General features: G+C 43.0%; 1 protein-coding gene across 5 annotated transcripts in view; it reads left to right on the forward strand.

The window, feature by feature from the left end:
* foxn3 (forkhead box N3) overlaps window positions 1–27,556 on the forward strand; it is a 408,688-nt gene that overhangs the window by 211,679 nt on the left and 169,453 nt on the right. For all 5 annotated transcript variants that reach the window (XM_068038574.1, XM_068038575.1, XM_068038573.1 and 2 more), the window contains exon 3: window positions 24,912–25,048. In XM_068038574.1, coding sequence (XP_067894675.1) covers window positions 24,912–25,048 — 137 coding nt within the window. The remainder of the gene's footprint in view (window positions 1–24,911; window positions 25,049–27,556) is intronic.

Here is a 27,556-nt window from a genome sequence, read left to right on the forward strand (position 1 = left end):
CTAGAGGTTAAACATCAGTGACCCTTTGATTTAACAGATTAAGTAACACACGAGTTTGAATATTCAGCATATATGCCAGGTCTAAGCAGCTCACTAAGCACTAAAGAATGCAGTCCAAGGTATCAAAAAAAGAGCAAGGATAAACTGTTTACACATACCCAAGAACAGCTATTGTTATTTCGGTCAGATTATAGTAGTATTACAGCTAGTTGGAGGCTAAGTAAAGAAAAGCTTTGTGCTGAGTGTGCTGACTTCAGGTAGAAAAAATGGTAGAAGAGAAATGAACAATTCCCAAAAGAAAGACAGATTTGCATTTATATAGGGCCTTTCACAACCACAGGACATCCCAATGTGCTTTATTGGCAATGAAGTACTTTTGAAGTGTAGCCACTATTGTAAGTGAGAAACGTGGTAGCCAAAATGCACATAACAAGGTCCCACAAACAGCAATATGATGATGACCAGTCTGTTTTTGTCGTGTTGATTGAGGGATAAATATTGACAAAGACACTGGGGACAACTCCCCTGCTCTTTTTTGAATAGTGCCTTGGGATCTTTTATGTCCACCTGACCAGGACAGATGGGGTCTTCTTTTAACACCTCCTGAAAGACAGCGCCTGCAGCAGTGCAGCACTCCCTCAGTACTGCACTGGGAGTGTCCGCCTTAATTTTTGTGCTCCAGTTCTAGCATGAGACTTGAACCCACAACTTTCTGATGCTGAGGTGATTGTGCTACCAACTGAGATATGGCTGACACATCTGAAGAACATCTGGCAATACAAATGCTTGATTTTAACCTTTATCACTTTTTAGTATGTACTCTAGAACTTGTTACTATTGCAATTATCATCATCTAGCTCTCTGCTTGGTATTTCTGATAAAACTATAGCACCCTGAGGTTGTCATTTTGTTGTAGCAAGTGTAGTTGATACTTTTAGTAACTGTAATTGGGGAGGTTAATTTATCACCTACAATCATTAGAGGCAGAAAATGCTGGAAATCCTCAACAGATCTGGCAGCATCTGTGGAGAGAGAAGCAGAGTGATCAAAGACCTGAAATGTTAACTCTCCACAAAGGCTGCCAGACCTGAGGATTTCCAGCATTTTCTGTTTCATTTAAGATTATTTTGACCATCCGCAGTATTTTGCTCTTTCATTAGGGGCGGATGAGTTACTGGTTTTACCAAAAGCAGGGCAAAATGTTAAATTTTTGCAGGTCAAGCAGGTTCTTTATCAATTATCTGTCTATCTTTAAGTTTCTCAGTCAGCAAGATCGCAAAGGATATGTAAGAATTAACATGTCACCAAATACTTGTGTTCATTTTAGTTTTACTGTTGCATGAGTACACCCAGTGACAGTATAATATGTATAATCTGTGGATTGAAGCTACTTTTATTTAAGATTTGTGCAGCGATGTCAGACGTCTGTTTGATTTTGGAGGAAATCGAATTAAGTGGATACAGTAGCAGTTGTTCCAAAGTGTAATCCATACTTATTTCCTGCAGAGCAAACTTCTGAAATGGGAAGGGTGTTGGGGATTGTAACTGTGGGTGGCAAAAAGTATTCCTTCAGTTACTGACAGTTAATATTCTCAATTGAATAAAAGAAATGCAATGAGCTATAGTACAATATGTAAACAAATTCATGCACAGTGAATACAGAGGACACTTTTCGTTACACTGGATTGTTTGATCTGAATCAGTCAAAAAAATGCTATTTTTAATGTCGAGTTTTATTCAATTCCAGTCAAAATCAGCAGTGCAAAGCAGGGATTGTACATTCTTGAGTTGCTGTCACAAGCTTGTTCTCTCAACAGAGTTGGAGCAACATTTCGTGTGATCAATTCTTTCAGAATCTACAGGATAGAAACAGGTTATTTTGCCCAGCTGCTTTGTGCCGGTGTTAATTCTGCATACGAATCTGATTTTTATTTATTCTTTCATGGGATGTGGGTGTCACGGGCTACGCATTTATTGCCCATCCCTAATGAATCTTGAGAAGGTGGTGGTGAGCCACCTTCTTTAACCGCTGCATTTCATGTGTTGTAGGTACACCCACAGTGCTGTTAGGAAGGGAGTTCCAGGATTTTGACCCAGGGACAGTGAAGGAATGGCAATATAGTTCCAAGTCAGGATCATGTGTAGCTTGGAGGGGAGCTTGCAGGTTCCCATGCATCTGCTGTCCCCTTGTCCTTCTGGGTAGTAAAGGTTGCAGGTTTGGAAGGTGCTGCCAAAGGAGCCTTGATGAGTTGCTGCAGTGCATCTTGCTGCTACTGTGTGTTGATGGTGGAGGGAGTGAGTGTTGAAGGTGGTGGGTAGGGTGCCAATCAAGAGGGCTGCTTTGTCCTGGATGGTATTGAGCTACTTGAATGTTGTTGAAGCTGCTCTCATTCAGGGAAGTGGAGAGTATTCTATCACTCCTGACTTGTGCCTTGTAGATGGTGGACAGGCACTGGGGAGTCAGGTGGTGAGTTACATGCTGCAGAATTCCCAGCCTCTGACCTACTCTTGTAGCCACAGTACATACATGGCTGGACCAGTTGAATTTCTGGTCAATGGTAACTCCCAGGATGTTGGTAGGGGATTCAGCGATGGTAATGTCATTGAATGTCAAGGGGAGATAGTCGTTGCCTGATACTTGCGTGGCGTGAATGTTACTTGCTACTTATCAGCCCAAGCCTAGATGTTGTCCAGGTCTTGCTGCATATGGACATGGGCTGCTTCAGTATCTGAGGAGTTGCAAATGGAGCTGAACATTGTGCAACTATCAACAAAAATCCCCACTTCTGACCTTATAATGGAGGAAAGGTCATTGATGAAGCTGAAGATGGTTGGGCCGAGGACACTACCCTGAGGAACTCCTGCAGTGATGTCCTGGGGCTGAGATAATTGACCTGTAATAACCACAGCCATCTTCCTTTGTGCTAGGTATGACTCCAACCAGTGGAGAGTTTTCCGCCTGATTATCATTGACTTCAGTTTTGCTCGGGCTCCTTGATGCCACATTCAGTCAACTGATCCCACCTTACTTTATCCCACCCTATCAGCATATCCTTCTAATCCTATCTCCATGTGCCATCGTCATTTTTGGCACAGGAGGAGCCCATTTGGCCCATTCAGTCCTCGCCGGCTCTCCACGGAGTTATGCAGTCAGTTCCACTCCTAGGCTCGATCCCTGTAGCCCTGCAAGTCTGTTTCTCTCGATTGGTCATCTGGCTTCCTCTAGAAGTCCATTGATCGTCTCTACTTCCGCCACCCTTGTGGGCAATGAGTTCGAGGTCATTACCACCCGCTACATTAAAAAAAAGTGCTTCCTCATATTCCCTCTGCATCTTTTGCCCAAAACTTTCAATCTGTGTCCCCTAGTTCTTGTACCATTTATTAATGGAAACAGTTTTTCCTTGTCTAACTTGTCTAAGCCTGTCATAACCTCCTTGTACACCTGTACCAAATCTCCCTTCAATCTCCATTGCTCCAAGGAGAGCAACCCCAGCTTTTCCAACCTAACCTTGCAACTGAAATCCTCATCCCTGGAACCGTTCTGGTAAATTTCCTCTGCATCCTCTCAAGGACCCTCATGCCCTTCCTAAAGTGTGGCAACCAGAACTGGATGCAATACTCTAGTTGTGGCCTAACCAGAGCTTTATAAAGATTCAGCATAACTTCCCTGTTTTTGTACTCTATGCCTCTATTTATGAAGCCCAAGATCCCATATGCTTTGCTAACCACTCTCTCTATGTCCAGTCACCTTCAAAGATCGATGCACAAGTACCCCCCAGGTCACTCTGATCCTGCAAACTTTTCAGAACTGTGCCATTAAGTCAACATTGTCTTACCCTATCCCTTCTGCCAAAATGCATCACCTCACACTTGTCTGTATTAAATTCTATCTGTCACCTCTCTGCCCATTCTGATAGTCTATCTATGTCCTGTTGCAGGTGGTTCATATCCTCGCTGTTTGCCACTCCTCCAAGTCATTTCTATTATAGCAAAAAAAAACAGTGGTACTAGCACTGAGCCTTGGGGAGCACCACTGTCTACCATCATCCAGTCTGAAAAACAACCATTTACCATGACTCACTGTTTTGAGCTACTTTTTATCCAGTTGGACACTGACCCTCCTATTCCATGAGCCTCACTTTTGATAACCAGCCTTTTATGTGGTACCTTATCAGATGCTTTCTTAAAATCCATATAAACAACATCTACTGCATTCCCTTCATCAACCATTTGTTACTTCATCAAAAAATTCAATTAGATTAGTCAAGCATGATCTGCCTTTCACAAATCCATGCTACCTATCCTTAATTAACTCAAACCTCTCTGTTTCCATTTATATTTTCCCTGATTATTGTTTCTAAAACCTTAGCCACCATTGATGTAAAACTAACTTGCTTGTAGTTGCTAGGACTGTCCTTGCACCCTTTATTAAATAAGGGTGTCACATTTACCACTGTCCAATCCGCTGCCACCTACCCTGTATCCAGGGAAGATTGAAAGATTATGGCAAGCCCTTCTGCTATGTCCATCCCCACTTCCTAGCTTCACCTTAAAAAAAACATGTATGCCATTTGCCTCAAACTTGTTCTAACCATAGAATCATAAAATGACTTTCCTCTATGTTGAAACCTTTTGGCCCATCATGTCCTTGCCAGCTCTCTGCAAGAGCAACTCAGCTGATTCCGCTCCCTTGCCTTTTCCCTGTAATCCTGCAATTTTTTTTCTCAAGTACTTATTCAGTTGCCTTTTGGAAGCTTGGATTGTCTTTGCCTACACCACACTCTCAAGTAGTCCATTCCAGATCCGAAACACCCGCTGTGTTTTTAAAAAAAAAAGTTATTCTTAATGTCGCCAATTTTTCTTTCACCAACCACTTTAAGTTGATATCTTCTGTTTCTCGATCCTTCTGCCAAAGGGAACATTTTCTCCCTGTATAGTGTCTAGATCCCTCATGCTTTTGAACAGCTCGATCAAGTCTCCTTTTGGTCTTCTCTGAGGAGAACAACCCCAGTTTCTCCAATCTATCCACATAACTGAAGTCCCTCATCCCTGGAACCATTCTTGTAAATCTTCTGTTCTACCTCTCTCAAGTCTTCACATCCTTCTTGAAGAGTGGCACCCAGAATTGGGCACATGACTGCAGTTGAGGCTGAACCAGGTTTAACCAGATAAAGGTTCATCAGAATTTCCTTACTTTTGTACTCTATATGCCTCTATTGAGAGAGCGCAGGATCCCATATTCCTCCTTAGCTACTTTCTCAACCTGCCCTGCTACCTTCAATAATTTGTGTCCCTATTCCCCCAGGGATCGTTGGTCCTGCACCACTTTAAGAATTGTATTCATTATTTTATATTACCTCTCCTCATTCTTCCTACCAAAATGTACTATTTTGCACTTTTCTGCATGAAGTTTCATGTGTCACATGTCTGCCAATTCCACCAACCTGTCTCTGTCCTCTTGAAGTCCATCACTACCCTCATTATAGTTCAGAATGTTTGCAAGTTTTGTGTCACCTGAAAATTTTGAAATTGTGCCCTGCACACCCAAGTCTGGGTAACTAGTTAAGTCTCAGATTTAAAAAAAGATTTCTTCAGCATGTGTGAAAGTCGCTGGCAAGACCAGCATTTGTTGCCATCCCTAATTGCCCTTGTCCATTCCTTGGGTAAAGAAGTTTCTCCTGAATTCCCTATTGGATTCATTAGTGTCTACCTTATATTTATGGTCCCTAGTTTTTGTATCTCCCACAGCAAAACATCATCTCTCCAGCTCCAGCGACCCGGGCTCAGTTCTGGGTATTGCCTGTGCAGAGTTTGCAAGTTCTCCCTGTGTCTGCGTGGGTTTCCGCCGGGTGCTCCAGTTTCCTCCCACTTGTAGGTTGATAGGTAAATTGGCCGTTGTAAATTGCCCCTAGTGTAGGTAGGTGGTAGGAGAATGGTGGGGCTGTGGTAGAGAATATGGGGTTAATGTAGGATTAGCATAAATGGGTGGTTGTTGGTCAGCACAGACTCGGTGGGCTGAAGGGCCTGTTTCAGTGCTGTATCTCTTTTTTTAAAAAAAATCTACCCTGTTGAATCCTTTTGCCCACTTAGGCTGTTAATACAGAGGAAAAGATTGGACTCTCCAGCTTTGCAGTCGGCAGTGTTCCGAGTGGGCGTAGAGCTGGCGAGCTACAACAGCTTGTATTTATATAGTGCCTTTAACGTAATAAAACATCCCAAGGTGCTTCACAGAGGCATTATTAAACAAAATATAAGGAGATGTTGGGGCATATGGCCAAAAGCTTGAGCAGAGGTCGGTTTTAAGGAGTATCTTAAAGTAGGAGAGCAAGGTAGAGACACTGAGAGGTTTAGTTTTTTTTTAAGAGATACAGCACTGAAACAGGCCCTTCGGCCCACCGAGTCTGTGCCGACCATCAACCACCCATTTATACTAATCTTACACTAATTCCATATTCCTACCACATCCTCACCTGTCCCTATATTCCCCTACCACCTACCTATACTAGAGGCAATTTATAATGGCCAATTTACCTATCAACCTGCAAGTCTTTGGCATGTGGGAGGAAACCGGAGCACCCGGAGAAAACCCACGCAGACACAGGGAGAACTTGCAAACTCCACACAGGCAGTACCCAGAATTGAACCCGGGTCACTGGAGCTGTGAGGCTGCGGTGCTAACCACTGCGCCACTGTGCCGCCCCAACCGATTAAATTAGGCGATTAGAGAGGGAACTCCAGAGCTTAAGGCCTAGACAGCTGAAGGCACGGCTGCTGATGGTGGAGCGATTAAAATTGGTGATTTGCAAGATGCCAGAATTGGAGGAGTGACATCATCTCAGAGGGTTGTTGGGCTGAAGGAGATGAGATATAAAGCCATGGAGGATTTGAAAACAAGGATGAGAATTTATAAATTGAGACGCTGCTTAACTGGGAGCCAATGTGCCCAGGTGGGGGGAGTTTTTTTTTAAATTTTCGTTCATGGGATGTGAACGTCTTTGCTCATCCCTAATTGCCTATCAAAGGTGGTGGTGAGCTGCCTTGAACTGCTGCAGTCCATATGATGTAGGTACGCCCTCCGTTCTGTTAGGGTTCCCGGATTTTGACCCAGCGGCAATGAAGGAACGGAGATATCATTCCAAGTCAGGATGGTGTGTAACTTGGAGGGGAATTTGCAGGTGGCGGTGTATCCATGCATTTGCTGCCCTTGTCCTTCTTGGTGGGAGAGGTAGCAGGTTTGGAAGGTGCTGTTGAAGGAGGCTTGGCGAGTTCCTGCGGTGCGCTTTGTAGCTAGTACACGCGTCTGCCACTGTGCACAGGAGATGGATGGGGTGTCGATCAAGTGGGCTGCTTTGTCCTGGATGATGAGCTTCGTGAATGTTTGTGTGATGTGGGTGTCGCTGGCTAGGCCAGCATTTATTGCCCACCTCTAATTGTGGGTCTGGAGTCACATGTAGGCCAGACCAGGTAAGGATGGCAGGTTTCCTTCCCTAAAGAACCAGATGCATTTTTACAACAAATCGACAATGGTTTCATGGTCGCCATTAGACTAGCTTTTAATACTAGATTTTTTATTAATTGAATTCAAATTTCATCATCTGCCATGGTGGGATTCAAACCCATGTCCCCAGAGTATTGGCCAGGTCCTCTGGATTACTAGTCCAGTGACATTACCACTTCACCCACTTCACCGTCTTCCCCTGTATTCCATCACACTCCTGACATGTGCCTTGTAGACAAGAACAAGCTTTGGGGAGTCAGGTGAATTACTCATCGCAGAATTCCCAACTTTTGACCTGCTTTTGTAACCACTGTATTTGTATGGCTGGTCCAGTTAAGTTTCTAGTCAATGGTAAACACCAGGATGTTGAGGGTGGGGGATTCGGCGATGGTAATGGCATTAAACTTCAAGGGGAGATGGTTAGATTCTCTCTTGTTGGAAATGGTCATTGCCTGGCACTTTTGTGGCACAGAGGTGAGTTGCCACTTATCAGCCCAAGCCTGAATGTTGGACTACTTCAGTGAAATCATTAGCGAACATAATCCCCACTTCTGACATGATAAAGGGAAGGTCATTGATGAAGTAGCTGAAGATGGTTGGGCTTAGGACACTATCCTGAAGAACGCCTGCAGCAGGTACTGCTAGTTCTGAAGCTCATGTCTCTTCATTACTGCAGCCAGGATGTGTCAAGGCCATTTCTGTATCCAGTGCATTCAGCCACTTCTTGATATCATGTGAAGTGAATCAAATTGGCCAAAGATTGGCATCTGTGATGCTTGGGGATCTCGGGAGGAGGCCGTGATGGATCATCCACTTGGCACTTCTAGTTGGCGATGGTTGCAAATGCTTCAGCCTTGTCTTTTGCACTGTTTTGCTATACTTTCCCTTCATTACGATTGGGGATGTTTGTGACGCCTCCTCTTCCAATTAGTTGCTTAACTGTCTACCACCAATTACGATGGGTGTGGCAGGACTGCAGAGCTTTGATCTGATCTATTGGTTGCAGGATCGCTTAACTCTAACTATAGCATGCTGCTTCTGCTGTTTCGCATGCTTGGAGTCCTGTGTTGCAGCTTCGCCAGGTTGGTACCTCATTTTTAAGTATGCCTGGTGCTGCTCCTGGCATGCTCTCCTGCACTCTTCTTTGATCCAGGTTTGGTCCCCTGGCTTGATAATGGTGGAGTGAGGGATATGCTGGGCATTGAGATTACAGATTGTGCTCAAATATAATTCTGTTGCTGCTGATGGCCCACAGCGCATCATGAATGCCCAGGTTTGAGTTGCCAGATCTGTTCTGAATCTATCCCATGGAGCAAGGTGATAGTGCCACACAACACAATGGAGGGTGCCCTCAATGTGTAGATGGGATCTTGTCTCCACAAGGATTGTGTATTGGTCACTCCTACCAATACTGTCATAGACAGATGCATCTGCAACAAGTAGATTGGTGAGGGCGAGGTCACATAGGTTTTTTCCTCTTGGTTTTCTCACCACCTCCCACCAGCCTAGTCTGGTAGATATGTCCTTCAGGACTTGGACTGCTTGGTCAGTAGTGGTGCTACCGACCCACTCTTGGTGATGTCCCCCATCCAGAGCACATTATGTGCCCTTGCTGCCCTCAGTACTGCTTCCAAGTGGTGTTCAACAAGGAGAAGCACTGATTCATTAGCTGAGGGAGGATGTTAGGTGTTAATCAACAGGTGGTTTCCTTGCCCATGTTTGACCTGATGCCGTGAGACTTCGTGGGACCCAGAGTCAATATTGAGGACTCCCAGGAAAACTCCCTCCCGACTGTATACCACTGTCGCCCTCCTCTATTGAGTCTATCCTGCTGGTGGGACAGGACATAGCCAGGGATAATGTTGGAGGAGTCTTTGACATTGGCTGTAAGTTATGACTTGTATGCTATGTAAGGTATGTAACATTACCAGTTTGCTACTGTCTTTTTGGAGCTCCACTGTTTCTAAATTTTCACCTTTTAGAAAGTGCCCTGTTCTATCCTTTTGAGGGCTAAAGTAGATGACCTCACATTTACCAAGTTTTGCCCATTCACTTAACCTATCCCCTTGTAATTTTATGCTACCATCGACACTGCTTACAGTGCCATCTCTGTGTCATCAAATTTGATAGCACGTTTAGGGAGGTGGTCACACCACAGATTAGGAGCATGCAGGTAGATAGGGAATGGGTGACCACCAGGTAATCTAGGAGAACCAGGCACATAGTGCACGAGTCCTCTGATATGATCTTGCTTGCTAATCAATTTTCCATTTTGGATACTGGTGAGGGTGATGGTTCCTCAGAGGAGTACAGTCAGAGCCAAGTTTGTGGCTCCACAGGTGGCTCAGTTGCACAGGAGGGGAGGAAGAGGAGTGGAAGAGCAGTAGTGATAGGGGGCTCATTAGTTAAAGGAACAGTCAGGCATTTCTGCGTCACTAAACATGACTCCAGTATGGTGTGTTGCCTCCAGTATGGTGTGTTGCCTCCCTGGTGCCAGGGTCAAGGATGTCACGGAGAGGCTGCAGGACATTCTTCCGGGGGAGAGTGAACAGCCAGAGGTTGTGGTCCACATTGGTACCAATGACGTAGGTAAGAAGGGGGATGAGGTCCTGAAAGGAGATTTTAGGGACCTAGGAAATTAAAAAACAGGACCTCAAAAGCAGTAATCTCAGGATTACTCCCAGCCCTGCATGCAAGTGAGCATAGGAATAGGAGAATTGAGCGATTGAAAATGTGGCTGGAGAACTGATGTAGGAGGGAGGGCATCATATTTCTGAGACATTGGGACCGGTTCTGGGGCAGGTGGACCTGTATGAGATGGATGGTTGCATCATAGGACTGGGACGAATATTCTTGCAGAGAGATTTGCTAGTGCTGTTGGGGAGGGTTTAAACTAAGTTGTCAGGGGGATGGGAACCTGAGAGGGAGCTCAGATTGGAGGGAAACAAAACTGGTAACTAGTCAGGGGTGTGGAAACCAGGATCAAATATTAGAGAGGAATACCAAGGTGCACAGAATACTGGGGGAGATGGATAGCACAAGAGTAGGGAATAGTAAGTTATTAGGTGGGATCAGAGTAAGGGAGAAAGTAATAAAGTCTGAATCAGGGTTACTATGCTTGTATGTGAATACACGGAGTGTAGTTAATAAGACTGGTGAGGTACAGGTGCAGACTGCCATGTGGAAATATGATGATGTGGCTATAACAGAGACCTGGCTCAAAGAAGGGCAGGGCTGGGTGTTAAATATTCCTGGATACGTGTTCAGGAAAGATAGAAAAGGGAAAAAAGGGGAGGGGTGATGATATTGATCAAGGAGAGCACTGCAGTGCTGGAGAAAAGGATGTTCCAGAGGATTCAAGGACAGAATCAATTTGGCCAGAGCCAAGGAATAGAAAAGGTGCAGTTACATTGTTGTGTGTCACCAGCTACTGGGAAGGATGTGGAGGAACAAATTTGCAAGGAAATTACAGAAAGGTGCAAAAATTATAGGGTAGTTATAATGGGGGACATTAATTATCTAAACGTAGACTGGGATAATAGTAGTGTAAAGGGCAACGAAGGGCAAGAGTTCCTAGAGTGTGTTCAGGAAAGTTTTCTGCAACAGTATGTTGCTAGTCCAACAAGAAAGGAGGCACTGCTAGACCTGGTTCTTGGGAATGAGGTGGGCCAAGTGGATCAAGTATCAGTAGGAGAGCTTTTAGGGCATAGTGATCATTGTACCATAAGATTTAGGCTGACTATGGAAAAGGACAAAGAGCAATCCAGGATAAGAATAATTAACTAGGGAAAGGCCAACTTCAGTGGAGTAAGAATGGAGTGGGGCGAATAAATTGGTATCAAAAGCTGACAAGAAAACTGGTAGATGAACAATGGGCTACCTTTAAAGAAGAGATAGCTCGGGCACAGTTAAGGTATGTTCCCTCGAAGGGGAAAAGTAGGCCAACAAATCCAGAGCTCCCTGGATGACAAATGAGGTTGAGATTAAGATAAAGAAGTGTGCTTATGACAGATGACAGGTAGAAAATACCATCAAGAACCAGGCTGAATATAGACTGTCCAGAGGGGAAGTGAAAAAGCAAATAAGAGAAGCAAAGAGCGAGCATGAAAAGAGACGTGCAGCTGGCATTAAACAAAACCCCAAAGTTTTCTATAGGCATACAAATAGTAAAAGGGTGGTAAAAGGGGGGTGGGGCTGATTAGAGACCAGAAAGGAGATTTACACATGGAGGCAGAGGGCATAGCTGAGGTATTAAATGAATACTTTGCATCTGTCTTTACCAAGGAAGAAGATGCAACCCAGGCAATGTTGAAAGAGGAGGTTTAAAATAGATAAAGTATTAGATAGGCTGTCTGTATTTTAAGTGGATAAAGCACCAAGACCAGATGAGATGCATCTAAGGATACTGAGAGAAGTGAGGATGGAAATCGCAGAGGTACTGGCCATCATTTTTCAGTCTTCCTTAGACACAAGGGTGGTGCCAGAGGACTGGACAATTGCAAATGCCAAACCCTTGTTCAAAAAAGGGTGTAAAGGTAAGCCCAGCAACTAGAGGCCAGTCAGTTGAACTTCGGTGGTGGGAAATCTTCTAGAAAAAATAACGGGACAAAATCAATCGTCACATTAACAAATGTGAGTTAATTAAGGAAAGCCAGCATGGATTTCTTAAGGGAAAGTTATGTTTAATGAACTTGCGAGAGTTTTTTGAGGAGGTAGCAGAGAGGGTTGATGAGGACAATGCTGTTGATGTGGTGTGCATAGACTTTAAAAAGGCATTTGATACAGTGCCACACAACAGACTTGTGAGCAAACTTGTAGCTCATGGAATAAAAGGGACAGTAGCAATATGAATACGAAATTGGCTGAGTGACAGGAAACAAAGAGTAGTGGTTAATGGATGTTTTTCAGGCTGGAGGATGTTTTGTAGTGGAGTTCCCTTGGGATCAGTGTCGGGACCCTTGCTTTTCCTGATATATATTAATGACCTAGACCTTGGTGTACAGGGCACAATTTTAAAGTTTGCAGATGATGCGAAACCTGGAAGTATCGTGAACTGTGAGGAGTATAGTGTAGAACTTCAAAAGGACATAGACAAGTTGGTGGAATGGGCAGACAGGTGGCAGATGATGTTCAATGCAGAGAAATGTGAAGTGATTCATTTTCATGGGAAGGACATGGAGAGACAGCATAAAATAAAGGGTACAATTCTAAAGGGGGTGCAGGAGCAGAGGGACCTGAGTGTATTTATGCATAAATCATTAAAGGTGACAAGACAGGTTGAGAGAGCAGTTAATAAAGCATCCAGTGTCCTGGGCTTTATTAATAGAGGCATAGAGTACAAGAGCAAGGAAGTTCTGTTGAACTTGTATAAGACACTAGTTTGGCCTCAGCTGGAGTATTGCGTCCGATTCTGGGTGCCGCACGTGAGGTACGACGCGAGGACATTGGAGAAAGTACAGAAGAGATTCACGAGAATGGGTCCAGGGATGACGAATTTCAGTTATGAAGATGGATTGGAGAAGTTAGCACTCTTTTCCTTGGAGAGGAGAAGGCTGAGAGGTGATTTGATAGAAGTATTCAATATCATGATGGGTCTGGACAGAGCAGGTAGAGAGAAATTGTTCACATTTGTGAAAGGATCGAGAACGAGAGGGTACAGGTTTAAAGTATTTGGTAAGAGAAGCAAAAGTGACATGAGGAAAAACATTTTCATGCAGTGAGTGGGTAAGGTCTGAAATCCGTTGCCTGAGAAAGTGATGGAGGCAGGTTTAATTGAAGCATTCAGAAGGGAATTAGACTGTTATATGAAAAGGAAGCATGTGCAGGGTTATGGGGAGAAGGCGGGGGATTGGGTCTGAGGGAACCGCTCTTTCAGAGAGCCAGTGTGGACATGACAGGCCGAATGGCCTCCTTCTGCGCTGTAACAATTCTGTGATTTGTCATTAATAACTATGGTGAATAGTTGAGGTCCCAACACTTTTCCTAGTGGGATAACACAAGTCACATTCTGTCAATTGGAGTACCCGCCCATTATCCCTGCATTCTGCCTTTTGCAGCTCAGCCATTTTTCTAACCAAGTCAGTAATTTGCCTTCAATTCCATGGGCTTCAACTTTAGTTGGGTCTTTTATGAGGGACTTTATCAAATGCCTTCTGGAAATCGATATAAATAATATCCATAAACATTCACCTGTCCACTACTTTACTAATTTCTCCAAAATATTCAGCCAGATTCGTCAGGCATGACCTAACTTTTACAAAACCATGCTGGCACTCTCTGATCAGCTGAATATTCTCAAGCAGTTCTGTTACCATTTACTTAATTGTAGACTCTAGTAGTTTCCTGACAACAGATGTTGGGCTAACTGGTTTATAATTCCCTAGTTTGTCTTTGTCACCTTTCAGATATATCAGAGTGAACTGCACAATTTTCCAATTGGGCTGAATGGTCTGTTTCTGTGCTGTAAATTCTATGTACTGAGCAATATTTGATTTCAGTAAGAGATTGACTTGTGGACTGAATACAAGTTGAGTGTCTGTATTAAAGTGGCACTATTTAATTCCTATGAAAGAATTTTAGTAAAAATAACTCAATAAAATAGTCATTGCGATTACTGCGGTAGGCTAATGGTATGTGCCGGAGATGCATTTAGAATTTGAAAATTGGGTGCTGAGACCAGAAGTACATCTTTCTACTTGACACTATTCAATTCTGGGTGCTGCCTGTGTGGAGTTTGCAAGTTCTCCCTGTGTCTGCGTGGGTTTCCTCTGGGCGCTCCGGTTTCCTCCCACATGCCAAAGACTTGCAGGTTGATAGGTAAATTGGCCATTATAAATTGCCCCTAGTGTAGGTAGGTGGTAGGGGAATTGAGGAAAGGTGGGGATGGGGTAGGAATATGGGATTAATGTAGAATTAGTATAAAGGGGTGGTTGATGGTTGGCACAGACTCGGTGGGCCGAAGGGCCTGTTTCAGTGCTGTATCTCTAAACGAAACTAAACTATTACTACACTTGTTACGATGGAAACGGATGCAATCCACATTTTGTTTCCCTGGTGATTGAAAACACTAATGACTTTTGGAGTTGGAGAAGCTTACAGAGCAGCATGCCAGCTATCATATCATGGTAGTAAATCATTAAGAACGTGGCCTTAAATAGTATTGATTTTTTTCCCCCTGTTGGAGTGCATTTTAAAATTTAAATCGGCTGTTGTACCTCTTGGTGTAAATTGAGCCTTAGACTTGGTGTATATTGAGCCTGACATCAGAAATGGATAAATGGTGAAGTTTCTCTTCAGTTAGTTAGGTGCTCCCATTTTGAGATGCAGGATTTAACTGGCATTACACCATCTTTTGTTGTGCCATGTGAATGGTGTGCCTAAGTGATTTATATCTTCAGTCTGTAGTAACAAGCTTAAAATTATTGCTTTAATTGTGGTTGCAATCTGCTGCTTAATGACGTGCATCTAGGCAGCCTGGGTGGCATAACAAGTTATCATACCAATAAACTCAAAGGAAGAATTTAATACTTGCTAATGATATTTGTTTTCTCATTCCCACTTTTACTACTTTTGATTACGTTCTGATCAACCTTGCACTCCAGTGTTTTCATCAGCCTGATGTATCATCCTGATGCTAATATGCTGGAGGAAAAGTTGTATTTAAACCAATATAAGTTAATATTGTGTAGTACTCTTAATTTATTGTGTTAAATTGCTCCAGACCTTAACCACCACTGATTATTTTGTCAGAGTTCAGTATAGCCCAAAACGTCATCTCCAGTCACTACCCAAGACAGATAGAAAGGCAGAATCTCTAATTTTACTGCTATTTTCCTGAGTTCAAGTTGACACGATTTTAAAAACGCACACACACTTATGATTTACAGAAATCCTAATGATAGCAATGCAGTCTTTTATTGAAATTGTGATGTTAGAATTAGAATTAGAATTAGAATATTACAGCGCAGTACAGGCCCTTCGGCCCTCGATGTTGCGCCAATCATCTGACCTACACTATTCCATTTACATCCATATGTCTATCCAATGACCACTTAAATGCCCTTAAAGTTGGCGAGTCTACTACTGTTGCAGGCAGGGCGTTCCACGCCCCTACTACTCTCTGCGTAAAGAAACTACCTCTGACATCTGTCCTATATCTTTCACCCCTCAACTTAAAGCTATGTCCCCTCGTGTTTGCCATCCTCATCCGAGGAAAAAGACTCTCACTATCCACCCTATCTAACCCTCTGATTATCTTGTATGTCTCTATTAAGTCACCTCTCCTCCTCCTTCTCTCTAACGAAAACAACCCCAAGTCCCTCAGCCTTTCCTCGTAAGACCTTCCTTCCATACCAGGCAACATCGTAGTAAATCTCCTCTGCACCCTTTCCAAAGCTTCGACATCCTTCCTATAATGCGGTGACCAGAACTGCACGCAATACTCCAGGTGCGGCCTCACCAGAGTTTTGTACAGCTGCATCATGACCCCGTGGCTCTGAAACTCGATCCCCCTACTAATAAAGGCTAACACACCATATGCCTTCTTAACAGCCCTATTAACCTGGGTAGCAACTTTCAGGGATTTATGTACCTGGATACCAAGATCTCTCTGCTCATCTACACTACCAAGAATCTTCCCATTAGCCCAGTACTCTGCATTGCTGTTACTCCTTCCAAAGTGAATCACCTCACACTTCTCCGCATTAAACTCCATTTGCCATCTCTCAGCCCAGCTCTGCAGCCTATCTATGTCCCTCTGTACCCTACAACACCCTTCGACACTATCCACAACTCCACCGACCTTCGTGTCATCCGCAAATTTACTAACCCACCCTTCTACACCCTCATCCAGGTCGTTTATAAAAATGACAAACAGCAGTGGCCCCAAAACAGAACCTTGCGGTACACCACTAGTAACTAAACTCCAGGATGAACATTTGCCATCAACCACCACCCTCTGTCTTCTTTCAGCTAGCCAATTTCTGATCCAAAGCTCTAAATCACCTTCAACCCCATATTTCCGTATTTTCTGCAATAGCCTACCGTGGGGAACCTTATCAAACGCCTTACTGAAATCCATATACACCACATCCACGGCTTTACCCTCATACACCTGTTTGGTCACCTTCTCGAAAAACTCAATAAGGTTTGTGAGGCACGACCTACCTTTCACAAAACCGTGCTGACTATCGCAAATCAACTTCATCTTTTCAAGATGATTATAAATCCTGTCTCTTATAACCTTTTCCAACATTTTACCCACAACCGAAGTAAGGCTCACAGGTCTATAATTACCAGGGCTGTCTCTACTCCCCTTCTTGAACAAGGGGACAACATTTGCTATCCTCCAGTCCTCCGGCACTACTCCTGTCGACAATGACGACTTGAAGATCAACAACAACGGCTCTGCAATCTCCTCCCTGGCTTCCCAGAGAATCCTAGGATAAATCCCATCTGGCCCAGGGGACTTATCTATTTTCACTCTTTCCAAAATTGCTAACACCTCCTCCTTGTGAACCTCAATCCCATCTAGTCTAGTAGGCTGTATCTCAGTAATCTCCTCGGCAACATTTTCTTTCTCTACTGTAAATACTGACGAAAAATATTCATTTAACGCTTCCCCTATCTCCTCTGATTCCGCACACAACTTCCCACTACTATCCTTGATTGGCCCTGTTCTAACTCTTATCATTAGTTTATTCCTGATATACCTATAGAAAGCCTTAGGGTTTTCTTTGATCCTATCCGCCAATGACTTCTCGTGTCCTCTCCTTGCTCTTCTTAGCCCTCCCTTTAGATCCTTCCTGGCTAGCTTGTAACTCTCAAGCGCCCTAACTGAGCCTTCACGTCTCATCCTAACATAAGCCGCCCTCTTCCTCTTGACAAGCGCTTCAACTTCTTGAGTAAACCATGGCTCCCTTGCTCGACAACTTCCTCCCTGCCTGACAGGTACATACTTATCAAGGACACGCATTAGCTGCTCCTTGAATAAGCTCCACATTTCGTTTGTGCCCATCCCCTGCAGTTTCCTTCCCCATCCTACACATCCTAAATCTTGCCTAATCGCGTCATAATTTCCTTTCCCCCAGCTATAATTCTTGCCCTGCGGTATATACCTGTCCCTGCCCATCGCTAAGGTAAACCTAACCGAATTGTGATCACTATCGCCAAAGTGCTCACCTACATCTAAATCGAACACCTGGCCGGGTTCATTACCCAGTACCAAATCCAATGTGGCATCGCCCCTGGTTGGCCTGTCCACATACTGTGTCAGAAAACCCTCCTGCACACACTGGACAAAAACAGACCCATCTAAAGTACTCGAACTATAGTATTTCCAGTCAATATTTGGAAAGTTAAAGTCCCCCATAACCACTACCCTGTTACTCTCGCTCCTGTCGAGAATCATCTTCGCTATCCTTTCCTCTACATCTCTGGAACTATTCGGAGGTCTATAGAAAACTCCCAACAGGGTGACCTCTCCTCTCCTGTTTCTAACCTCGGCCCATACTACCTCAGTAGACGAGTCCTCAAACGTCCTTTCTGCCGCTGTAATACTTTCCTTGATTAACAATGCCACACCCCCCCCTCTTTTACCCTCTTCTCTGTTCTTTCTGAAACATCTAAATCCCGGAACCTGCAACATCCATTCCTGCCCCTGCTCTACCCATGTCTCCGAAATGGCCACAACATCAGGATCCCAGGTACCAACCCATGCTGCAAGCTCACCCACCTTATTCCGGATGCTCCTGGCGTTGAAGTAGACACACTTTAAACCAAGTTCTTGCTTGCCAGTGCCCTCTTGCGTCCCTGTAACCTTATCCCCTACCTCACTACTCTCAACAGCCTGTACACTGGCACTGCAATTTAGGTTCCCATTCCCCTGCTGATTTAGTTTAAACCCCCCCGAAGAGCACTAGAGACCTTGTCTCTCAATAGTGAGGTTACCCTTTCCCTTCATTGTTCCAGGTCTCAGTGCCAGTAATTAGCTTTTACTGGGTTTTTTTTTAGGAAGTTAATCGTATAGTTGCAACTACTGGACAAGTTTATATCATTTTCATTATTGAAGATGTAATGGAGCAACTCATGATCCCATCCCCCCGGCAGAAAACTGCATGCAGAGGTTGAAGAATGCAGCACTCCCTTCAAACACGGCTCCTTGCTGATAGCGCAGGGTTCTGGAATCATGCCTAAAGGCTAATCTTATACTTTTATATGAAAGTGCGAACCGCTTTTTGATTTTTCATTTTTGTCCATGGACCTTGCCTGTGTTATGTTTTGCGATTTTTCTTTATTTTTTTTTCCTTCACAGACAAGATTTGAAAATGAGTTATTTTGAAATGTTGTGTTTTAAAGCAAAGTGAATTCAGATGTTTATAAAAAAAAAAAGCTTTTAAAAAGAACAAGATTAATGGGAAAATACTGAGAAGTGTAGAGGAAGTGAGGGACTTTGGAGTGAATGTCCACAGATCCCTGAAGGTAGCAGGACTGGTCGATAAGGTGGTTAAGAAGGCATATGGAATCTTTTCCGTTATTATCTGAGGTTTAGAATACAAGAGCAGGGAGGTTATGCTGGAAATACTCAGCAGGTCTGGCAGCATCCTGTGGAGAGTGAAGCAGAGTTAATGCATCAGGTCAGTGACCCTTCTTCAGACCCTTCTGAAGAAGGGTCACTGACCTGAAACGTTAACTCTGCTTCTCGCTCTCTACAGGATGCTGCCAGACCTGCTGAGTATTTCCAGCATTTCTTGTTTTTATTTCAGATTTCCAGCATCTGCAGTATTTTGCTTTTATTTTAGAGGTTATGCTGGAACTGTATAACTCATTGGTTAGGCCACAACTTTACTACTGTGTCCAGTTCTGGTCACCTCATTACAGAGAGGACGTAATTGCACTAGAGAGGGTACAGAGGAGATTTACGAGGATGTTGCCGGGACTGGAAAAATGCAGCTATGAGGAAAGATTGGATAGGCTGGGGTTGTTCTGCTTGGAACAGAGAAGGCTGAGGGGAGAGCTGATTGAAATGTACAAAATTTTGAGGGGCCTGGATAGAGTGGAGGTGAAGGGCCTATTCACCTTAGTAGAGAGGTCACTGACAAGGGGGCATAGATTTAAAGTAATTGGTAAAAATTAGAGGGGAGATGAGGAAAAACCTTTTTACCCAGAGGGTGTTGGGGGTCTGGAACTCACTGCCTGAAAGGGTAGTTGAGGCAGAAACCCTCAACTCACTCAAAATGAATTTGGATATGCAGCTCAAGTGCTGTAATCTGCAGGGCTATGGACCAAATGCTGGAAGGTGGGATTAGAATGGGTGGATCGCTTTTCGGCCGGCACAGACAAGGTGGGCCAAGTGGCCTCTTTCTGTGCCTTAAACTTTCTATGATTTAGGCTGCAGGGTTTGAATATGTGTATTGAAACTAGAGAAGCCAATTTGTGAAATGTCACAACTCTCAGTCTACTTTGAATGGAAACACCAAAGTTAGTTGTTGTATCCAGTGCTTGTTAATCCAGGATTGCTCTTTCTCCTCCTCCTCTTGGAGGAATAACAGGATATGGCTTCTCAAGACCCACACCACACTCCAAAAGGGAAATGGTAGTTTTTATTGACAGGCCAATCACAAAATCACTGAATGAAAAAGCAGTCAGAGGGGTAGCCATCGATTTGCTTGATGATACTGCGAAGTGCTTTGTCATGCAGCTGCCCCTAAAAGCATTTTTAAATTGAGAAAAATGAACATTTCCTTAGAATTAGGATTTTCAGAAATGAGAAAATCTATTTGCATGGTTGTTGTAGCAGCTTTTTCAGTGCTGTAGACCACATGAATTGACCATGCTTATCATATAAACAAACAACAAAAAACTGTAGAGGCTGGAAATCTGAAACAAAAACATCAAATACAGTAGCTCAGGCACCACCAGAGGTTTATGTTTCAGGCGTGGACTCTGACAAAAGGTCCATTGCCGATATGTTAACTTTCCTGGTTGCTCTGCTAATTCTGGCTGACCTGTCTGGTTTTGTTTCATGTTACTGATATAGGTTTTTTAATATTAGATGTAAAGGTTTCACTGAAATCATGTCCAGCTACAATGATTATGGAATTTAAAGCATTACATGCTTTAAAAATTCATAAGATGCAGTAGAAATGCGTGGCTGAGTTAAACAGGAGTGCAGAGTTCTCTGTTATGTACACTGAGATTGTGAAAAACTTGAATTTATGAAGCACTTTTCAAGGCCTCAGGATATCCCTGAGTGCTTCATAGCCAATGAAGCACTCTTTTTGAAGTGTCACTGTTGTAGTGTAGGGAAACGTGGCAGTCAATTTGTCCACAGCAAGATCCCACAAATGCAAATATGATAATGACCAGATGATCTGTTTGTAGGTGTTGATTGGCCAAGACACCTAAGAAAATTCCCCTGCACCTCTTCAGAACAATGCTGCGTGGTCCACCTGAGGGGGCAGATGGGGAAAAATGAAAAAAATGTTATCCCATTTAATGATCAGCTGTAAAAAAAAAACCCAGAAAATGCTGGAAATGCTCAGCAAATCAGGCAGAGAAACAAAGTGAACGTTGCAGGTCAATGACATGAAGAGTAGGATTGAATCTATTTGAGTATGACCAGAAAATGTTATGGATTGTTACCACTCCAACCTTTGCTATGACTCCTAGATTCCACCTGTGTAGGCAGCCAAGGGGTGATATGTCCTGAAGCTAATTTTAATCATCCATTCTTTAAGCTTGTTGACTTTTCTCAACTTTCCTCTTTTCTGTCCCTGCATTAGTGGAGGCAAGGGTTGATCATGAGTCAGTCATCACAGCTAAGGGTTACCTAGTTCTCACCTATGCTATTTCCAGTAGGGTTCATTGAGTAGTGATCAAGAAGAGAAGATTGATAGTTTTTCTCATGTGATCCCCAGGGTTACTGAGGTCAATCATAATGCTATTTCTGATGAGATTAGCTAACCCAGTACAAACCAGGGCATCTTCTAGTCTTCCTGATCGTACCTATCATATTCTGGAAATTTTAAAGTCTTGACACTTCAGCGGCTTTGCAATCTGATCCCGAGATAGTGTCATGCTAGGCCCCCACCTGCCAAGAGTGAGGCACATTAATTTTGTCATGAACATTGATTTTAAACTGTTACTGGAGTGAAGAAAGGACTTGTTAAACAGATTCAACAGTTAAACAGTGGCTGGAAAAGATATTTGCATATTAAAAGACAGTGATTGGAAGGACAAAGGACCATTCCCTGACACATTCAACCCACAATGGACCTTGATCACCAGGTATTGTGTCTAACAGGGGCATTCCAGAGACTGCTAAAGTGATACAATCCGAGACGTGGTCAGACCAGTTGGTTACATGATTAACCTGCTTGGCAACCTGGGGTTTTCTGAATTGTACTAACAGTTTGAACGGCGAGTGTCTGTTTGCTCCTGGACTGAGAGGATCTCTCCTGTCTGGCTCTCCATCTCTTTCTCACGGAACTCCAAATCCACTGAAGACGCATGAACTCCCAAGAGAGAAAAGTCTCCTACAGCGAACAAAGTTTATGAAGAATACTGGGCCCCAACGAAAAGCAAGATCTACCTATAATCAAGTACTCTACAGTGAGCTCGAAGAACCGTAACAAAAACTCTTCAGATATTGTGTCAAACTTTTCCACTTTATTTCTTCTGCTCTTTTTTGTCTCTATTTGCATGTGTATATTGCGTATGCATGCTAGCATGGGCTCGTCGTGTATCCGTAGGCGTCGACTGAATTAGAGTTTAAGTTTTTAATAAATTTCAACTTTTCTTCTTTAAACCTAAGAAAGTCTGTTTGTGCTGGTTTCTTTGTCTTATAATTGGAAAGCAGTGAACAAGAATTCACCAAGTTCGAGCTAAAAACACGGTGTGTTTAAAATTAAACCCTGTTACGGTAAGACCAGGTGAAAGCCGAGGGGCCCCAGAAACCTTTCTCACCTGGTCGTAAGAATAGTGAAACTGAATGATTAAGACTGCTCTGCACAGTTCCCAAAATAAACCTTGCTCTTTGTATAGTGCTTTAATCAAGCTGAACTGCTTCAAAGCACTTTGCACAGTGAATTAATTTAAGGCAAGAATGGCCTATGCAACTTGTTTATTTAAAAGAAAGTCAAATCAGGCATCCATGCCTAGCGATTTGGTGAGAAGCTCTGAATTGCAGAAGAACAGGTTTAAATTCCAGCATCGGCTGCAGTTTGAACTTGTCAGCATTTGGTGAAAAGCAGCTGCATTGTCAGACTGTTAGGTGGAATGCTACCTCCAAAGGGTAGGAAAAGCGTTCCTGCCCTGTAGAAAATGTACCTTCTGTTCTTTGAGTGTGGATTGGAAGTAATTTTCTGGCTGTGCCAACAGCATGGGTTTGTTTTCTTGGCGATTTACAGCTGGGATTTAGCACTGATCACCTGCAAATTAACTTTACAGCTCTGGTATTAATAGGCTGTTGAGTTTAGACTCTCTCCAGTGCTCTATCCTCCATCAGGAACAGGAGTAGGCCACTTGGCCCCTCGAGCTTGCTCCTCCATTCAACGATCATGGCTGATCTGATTGTAACCTCAACTCCACATTCTGGCCTATCCCCAATAACCTTCTACCCCCTTGCTTATCAACAATCTGTCTACCTCGGCCTTAAAAATATTCAGACTCTGCTTCCTCTGCCTTTTGAGGAAGAGATTTCCAAAGGCTCACGACCTTAAAAGGCCTCATCTCTGTCTTAAGTGGGAAACCCCTTATTTTTATTTTTAAAGAGTGACTCCTAGTTCTAGATGTTCCCACAAGAGAAAACTTCCTTTCCACATCCAGGGATCTGGATGTCCTATTGCATGAATCTCAAAAGGTTAGTATGCAGGTACAGCAAGGAAAGCTAATAGAATGTTATCATTTATAGCAAGGGAAATTGAATACAAAAGTAGGGAGATTATGCTTCAGTTCTGCAGGCCATTAGTGAGACCACATCTGGAGTACTATGTACAGTATTGGTTTCCTTATTTAAGGAAGGATGTAAATGCATTGGAAGCAGTTCAGAGAAGGTTTACTAGACAAATCCCTGGAATGGGCGGGTGGTCCTTTGAGGAAAGATTGGACAGGCTAGGCTTGTATCCGCTGGAATTTAGAAGAGTAAGAGGCGACTTGATTGAAACACATATCCTCAGAATCTTTGGTACAGTGAAGATTTACTAAATTGGTCACTGGGATGAGGGAGTTGACCTATGATGAGAGGCTGAGTAAATTGGGCTATATTCTCTGGTGTTGAGAAGAATAAGAGGTGTTCTAATTGAGACATACAAGATTCTGAAAGGGTTCTTCACTCCCTCTACACCACCATTGGAGGCTCATCATTTAGTCACTGTGACTTCATGCAACTTCTCTCCTGGTTGTCAAAACCCCATTGCTGGCACCCAAAAGAGATCACAGTGCCTCTCTTGCCACTTGTGACCTTTATATTTGCCAGCAACACCTACCCTTCTAGGTGTGTTTCAGTGCAGCTCATTTATTTTATTTAGTTCTGCTAGTGAAGCATTATTATGAAAATCAAGGGTTCATAAAAAGAAAAAGAATCTTTATTGTGTTGTGCAATATAATTATTGTGAAAGTTATTGTCAGACTGGTTTTGCAATACATGTGATTTGTGTTCTGAATTTCTTGATGTTGCTGAACACCAAATCCTTTTGCATGATATCAGCTCAAAAATGCTCTTTTCTGAAGAAAGTTTGATGTTTAGATTGAAGGCGTAACCCCTCCCCTTCCCCAGTATAATGTAAATACTGAAGCTCATCAATTGTGACGAGTAAACATTAAGGTTGTTTGGGAAGTGTAGCAATATACTGTACAGTCACAAAGTTCACCAAGTTATGTTGCCAGCCAATGGTTTAATTTGAAAGAACAACAGCGAATGCAGCTGTTGAGCTATGCCCAGTGTTGGCAGTTTTCACAGTAGAAGTGTTCTGAAAATAATTATGCCCCCTTTGCTTTATATAGAACAATTGTACTTGGGTGGGTAGAGGAATTCTGTACTGCTCTTGTCCACTGGCTTTAAACTTGAAATGGAAAGCCTGACAAACGCACACAAACATACAGAGCTTTAAAAAGTAAAGCAAATATTGAATGTTGGCATAACCCCACTGTTATAGACATACCAGTGTGTGTAAAGAGCAGTTACATCAACTTGATTTCACCAGTCTGTCTAACGACAAAAGTTTCTACTGTACAAATCAGGAAATTGTTGATATTAAGTGCTCTTTGTTTCATCAAATATATTTGTTTTTGTGGCATGACACTTGCCAAGACTGAACTTAAACCTGTTGGCAGTGGGTGGGGAAGAAAAGTTTCTCGGGTGTATTACATTTTGGAACTTGCAAGTATGTGACCCATGTTTTCTTTCTTTCCACAGAGTATTGGGAAGGGCTCTTTATGGTGTATAGACCCAGAATACAGACAAAACCTTATTCAGGCTTTGAAAAAGACACCCTACCATCCTTACTCTCATGTTTTTAATACGCCGCCCACTTCCCCGCGGGGATATCAAAGGTAAGCGTGTGTGTGCTGTTGCATTTACTCAGGCGCTCATTCATCTGAGTTAATGACAGGGTGGATTGGACATGTATTGCTTGAGGAATGGAGCGGGAGGGGTGGTGACTGGAAATGTTTGTTTATGCCTATGTCATTGTGTAAGTAAGAAAACAAGTTGAAGCTTCCCTGCAGTGGTATCGGATTTCATCCAGCAGCTGTGGGGAGCTCTGTGAGCGGAGCGATGTACTGTCTTGTTATTGGGTTAAAGCACATTCCAGCACATGCCTAGGCCATCAATTGTCAAAAGAGAGATTGGAAGGAACAGCTGGGCTTGGAAGGAGACTGCTGTACATCTGCCTTGCTAGGTGATTAGCGTGATGGTAGACATGGAAGTCGGAATGTTGCCATAGCAATGCATAGCTGAGACAGGTGCAGTTGCATCATGAGTTCTATTTTGTTGCCTGGCAAATGGACAGGCTGTTAGCATGTGGAATTACGCTGTTGCCTTGACAACACGTTCTCCATAGTGACTCCAGTTAGCTTCCAGCCTTTTTTTTGTGTGAGTGTCTGTGTGTTTTGTACCTGCTTTTTTTTGGCCTCTCTTCTTCATAAATATCCACAGAAGCGTGCTTCATCCGAGATGACAACTTGAGGTCAGCTAGCTTTGGGAGATTAAAACAAAATGGGACTCAGTGAAGCGACAGAGCAATCTATGGGAGAAAACAAAATCGTGTAAAACCAAGGTGCCTGTTATGTATGTATAGTCAAACCCTTGCCATCAAATACAAAAGGTCCTTGTGGTATATTGCTTTTGACATTGTAGAATTTTTTATGTTTCTCTAAAGCAGTGGAAGTGTTAACCTCCCCTTCTAAATCATTTTCCTTCACAAGTCAGTCACCAAGCATTCCACAATAATGGAAAATCTTCAAAGCCATTCAAACACTGGAAGCCTCAATGTAATGAAAATAAAAATTTCTGCAGCAGTCATTTCCTTTCCAGAACTAATAAGCTAAATTGGGGAGTGGGGAAGAGGGAGAGATGTTACAAAGGATTCTAAAAGTCATGTCCTGTTGGACATCATTTAGAAAATTGGTCTGTTTATAAATGAGCCCACTTTTAAATACACCAGCTTGTGCATATAGATTATTCAAAAAGTGTGAGCAGTGAATCTGTGCTTTTGTAGTGTGCTTGAAGTAGTTATATTAAAGCAGCTGGCAATAATGTTTAACTGTTAGAAGTGGCCTTTGTTTCATTTCCAGAATGATCTTGGTCACCAAAACTGTACAGGTTAGTGATCTTTACTGTCTGCTGAAGTTTATAATGTGCAACGGCTGTTTGCAGTGCTATAAACTTGAATAAATAAATAGTTAGATGTTTAGGGAAAATGTTTCCGAGACTGAGTTTGGGAAATATTACTTCCTTGGAGTTGATTTTGGCCCCTGCAGTTGACTATTGCAGTACTGTAAAGTTCAAAAGAGCTCGTTGAGTACATCGCATCTTGAGGAAACTTCCTCCATGTACATCTGTGCAAATATGCTGCTCAGAGCTGGTGCAACAAAAGATTCCTATGGATTACAGGTCGCGTTTATGTAACCAGTTTGTGTTATTTTCTTTTTCTGTTCGCTGGATTTAATGAGCTGGAACAGAAGTATACTGTTTTTATTTTGAGAAGCCTTAATTAGGTCAGCTCTGTTGTATGCAAGAAGAACAACTATTATAAGGTTACGTTGTACCACCTTGCTTATTATTTGCTTATTGAAGCCACCTTCGATTTGGTAGCACTCCAAATTCTGCAGTTGCCTCAAAGGATTGGGTGGTAGTTAGAATTATAGAAACTTAACACAGAAGGAGGCTATTCGGTCATTCGTGCCTGTGCTGGCTCTTTGAAAGGGCAGTGGTGCTAAGCTCTGCATCCCTGCTTTCTTTGTCCGTAACCCTGTAAATTCCTCATCCTCAAGTGCCTGTCCAAATCCCTTGTACAATTATTTATGGAATTGGGTCCACCATCTTTTCAGGTAGTGTTCCAGATCCAGACAATGAATTAAAATATTCTCCTTCCCTCCCGATCCTTTGGCAATGATTTTAAAGGTTCCAAACCAAATAGTTGTTATACGAAAATTGTCAGTCCAAAGCTAAAAATTTCAGTGGCTCGATCTCGACAACTGTGCATCTATTTACATAGGAACTCCATTTATGACCATTATGATTTCATTTTCGATTGATATATAAAAAAAACAAATCATGCGCAAAGCTGGATTGATGCCCACAGTTGTCTGTGCTGTGAATTCTTGGTTTCAGCCATGCTGTTATGTTTTTAGAAAGTGGGGACAGAGACCAGATGCTTTCCTGCAGAAAATCATAGAATTGCTATGGCACAGAAGGAGGCCATTCAATCCTTCCAGCTTGTGCCAGCTCTTTGCAAGAGCAATTTTGCTGGTCCCATTGCTCTGTCTTTCCCGGTAGCCCTGCAGATTTTTTCTCCAGCTGCATATCCCCATTCCCTTTTGAAAACAGTGAACCTGCCT

This window comes from Heterodontus francisci, chromosome 9 (assembly GCF_036365525.1).
Source record: "Heterodontus francisci isolate sHetFra1 chromosome 9, sHetFra1.hap1, whole genome shotgun sequence".
NCBI lineage: Eukaryota > Metazoa > Chordata > Chondrichthyes > Heterodontiformes > Heterodontidae > Heterodontus > Heterodontus francisci.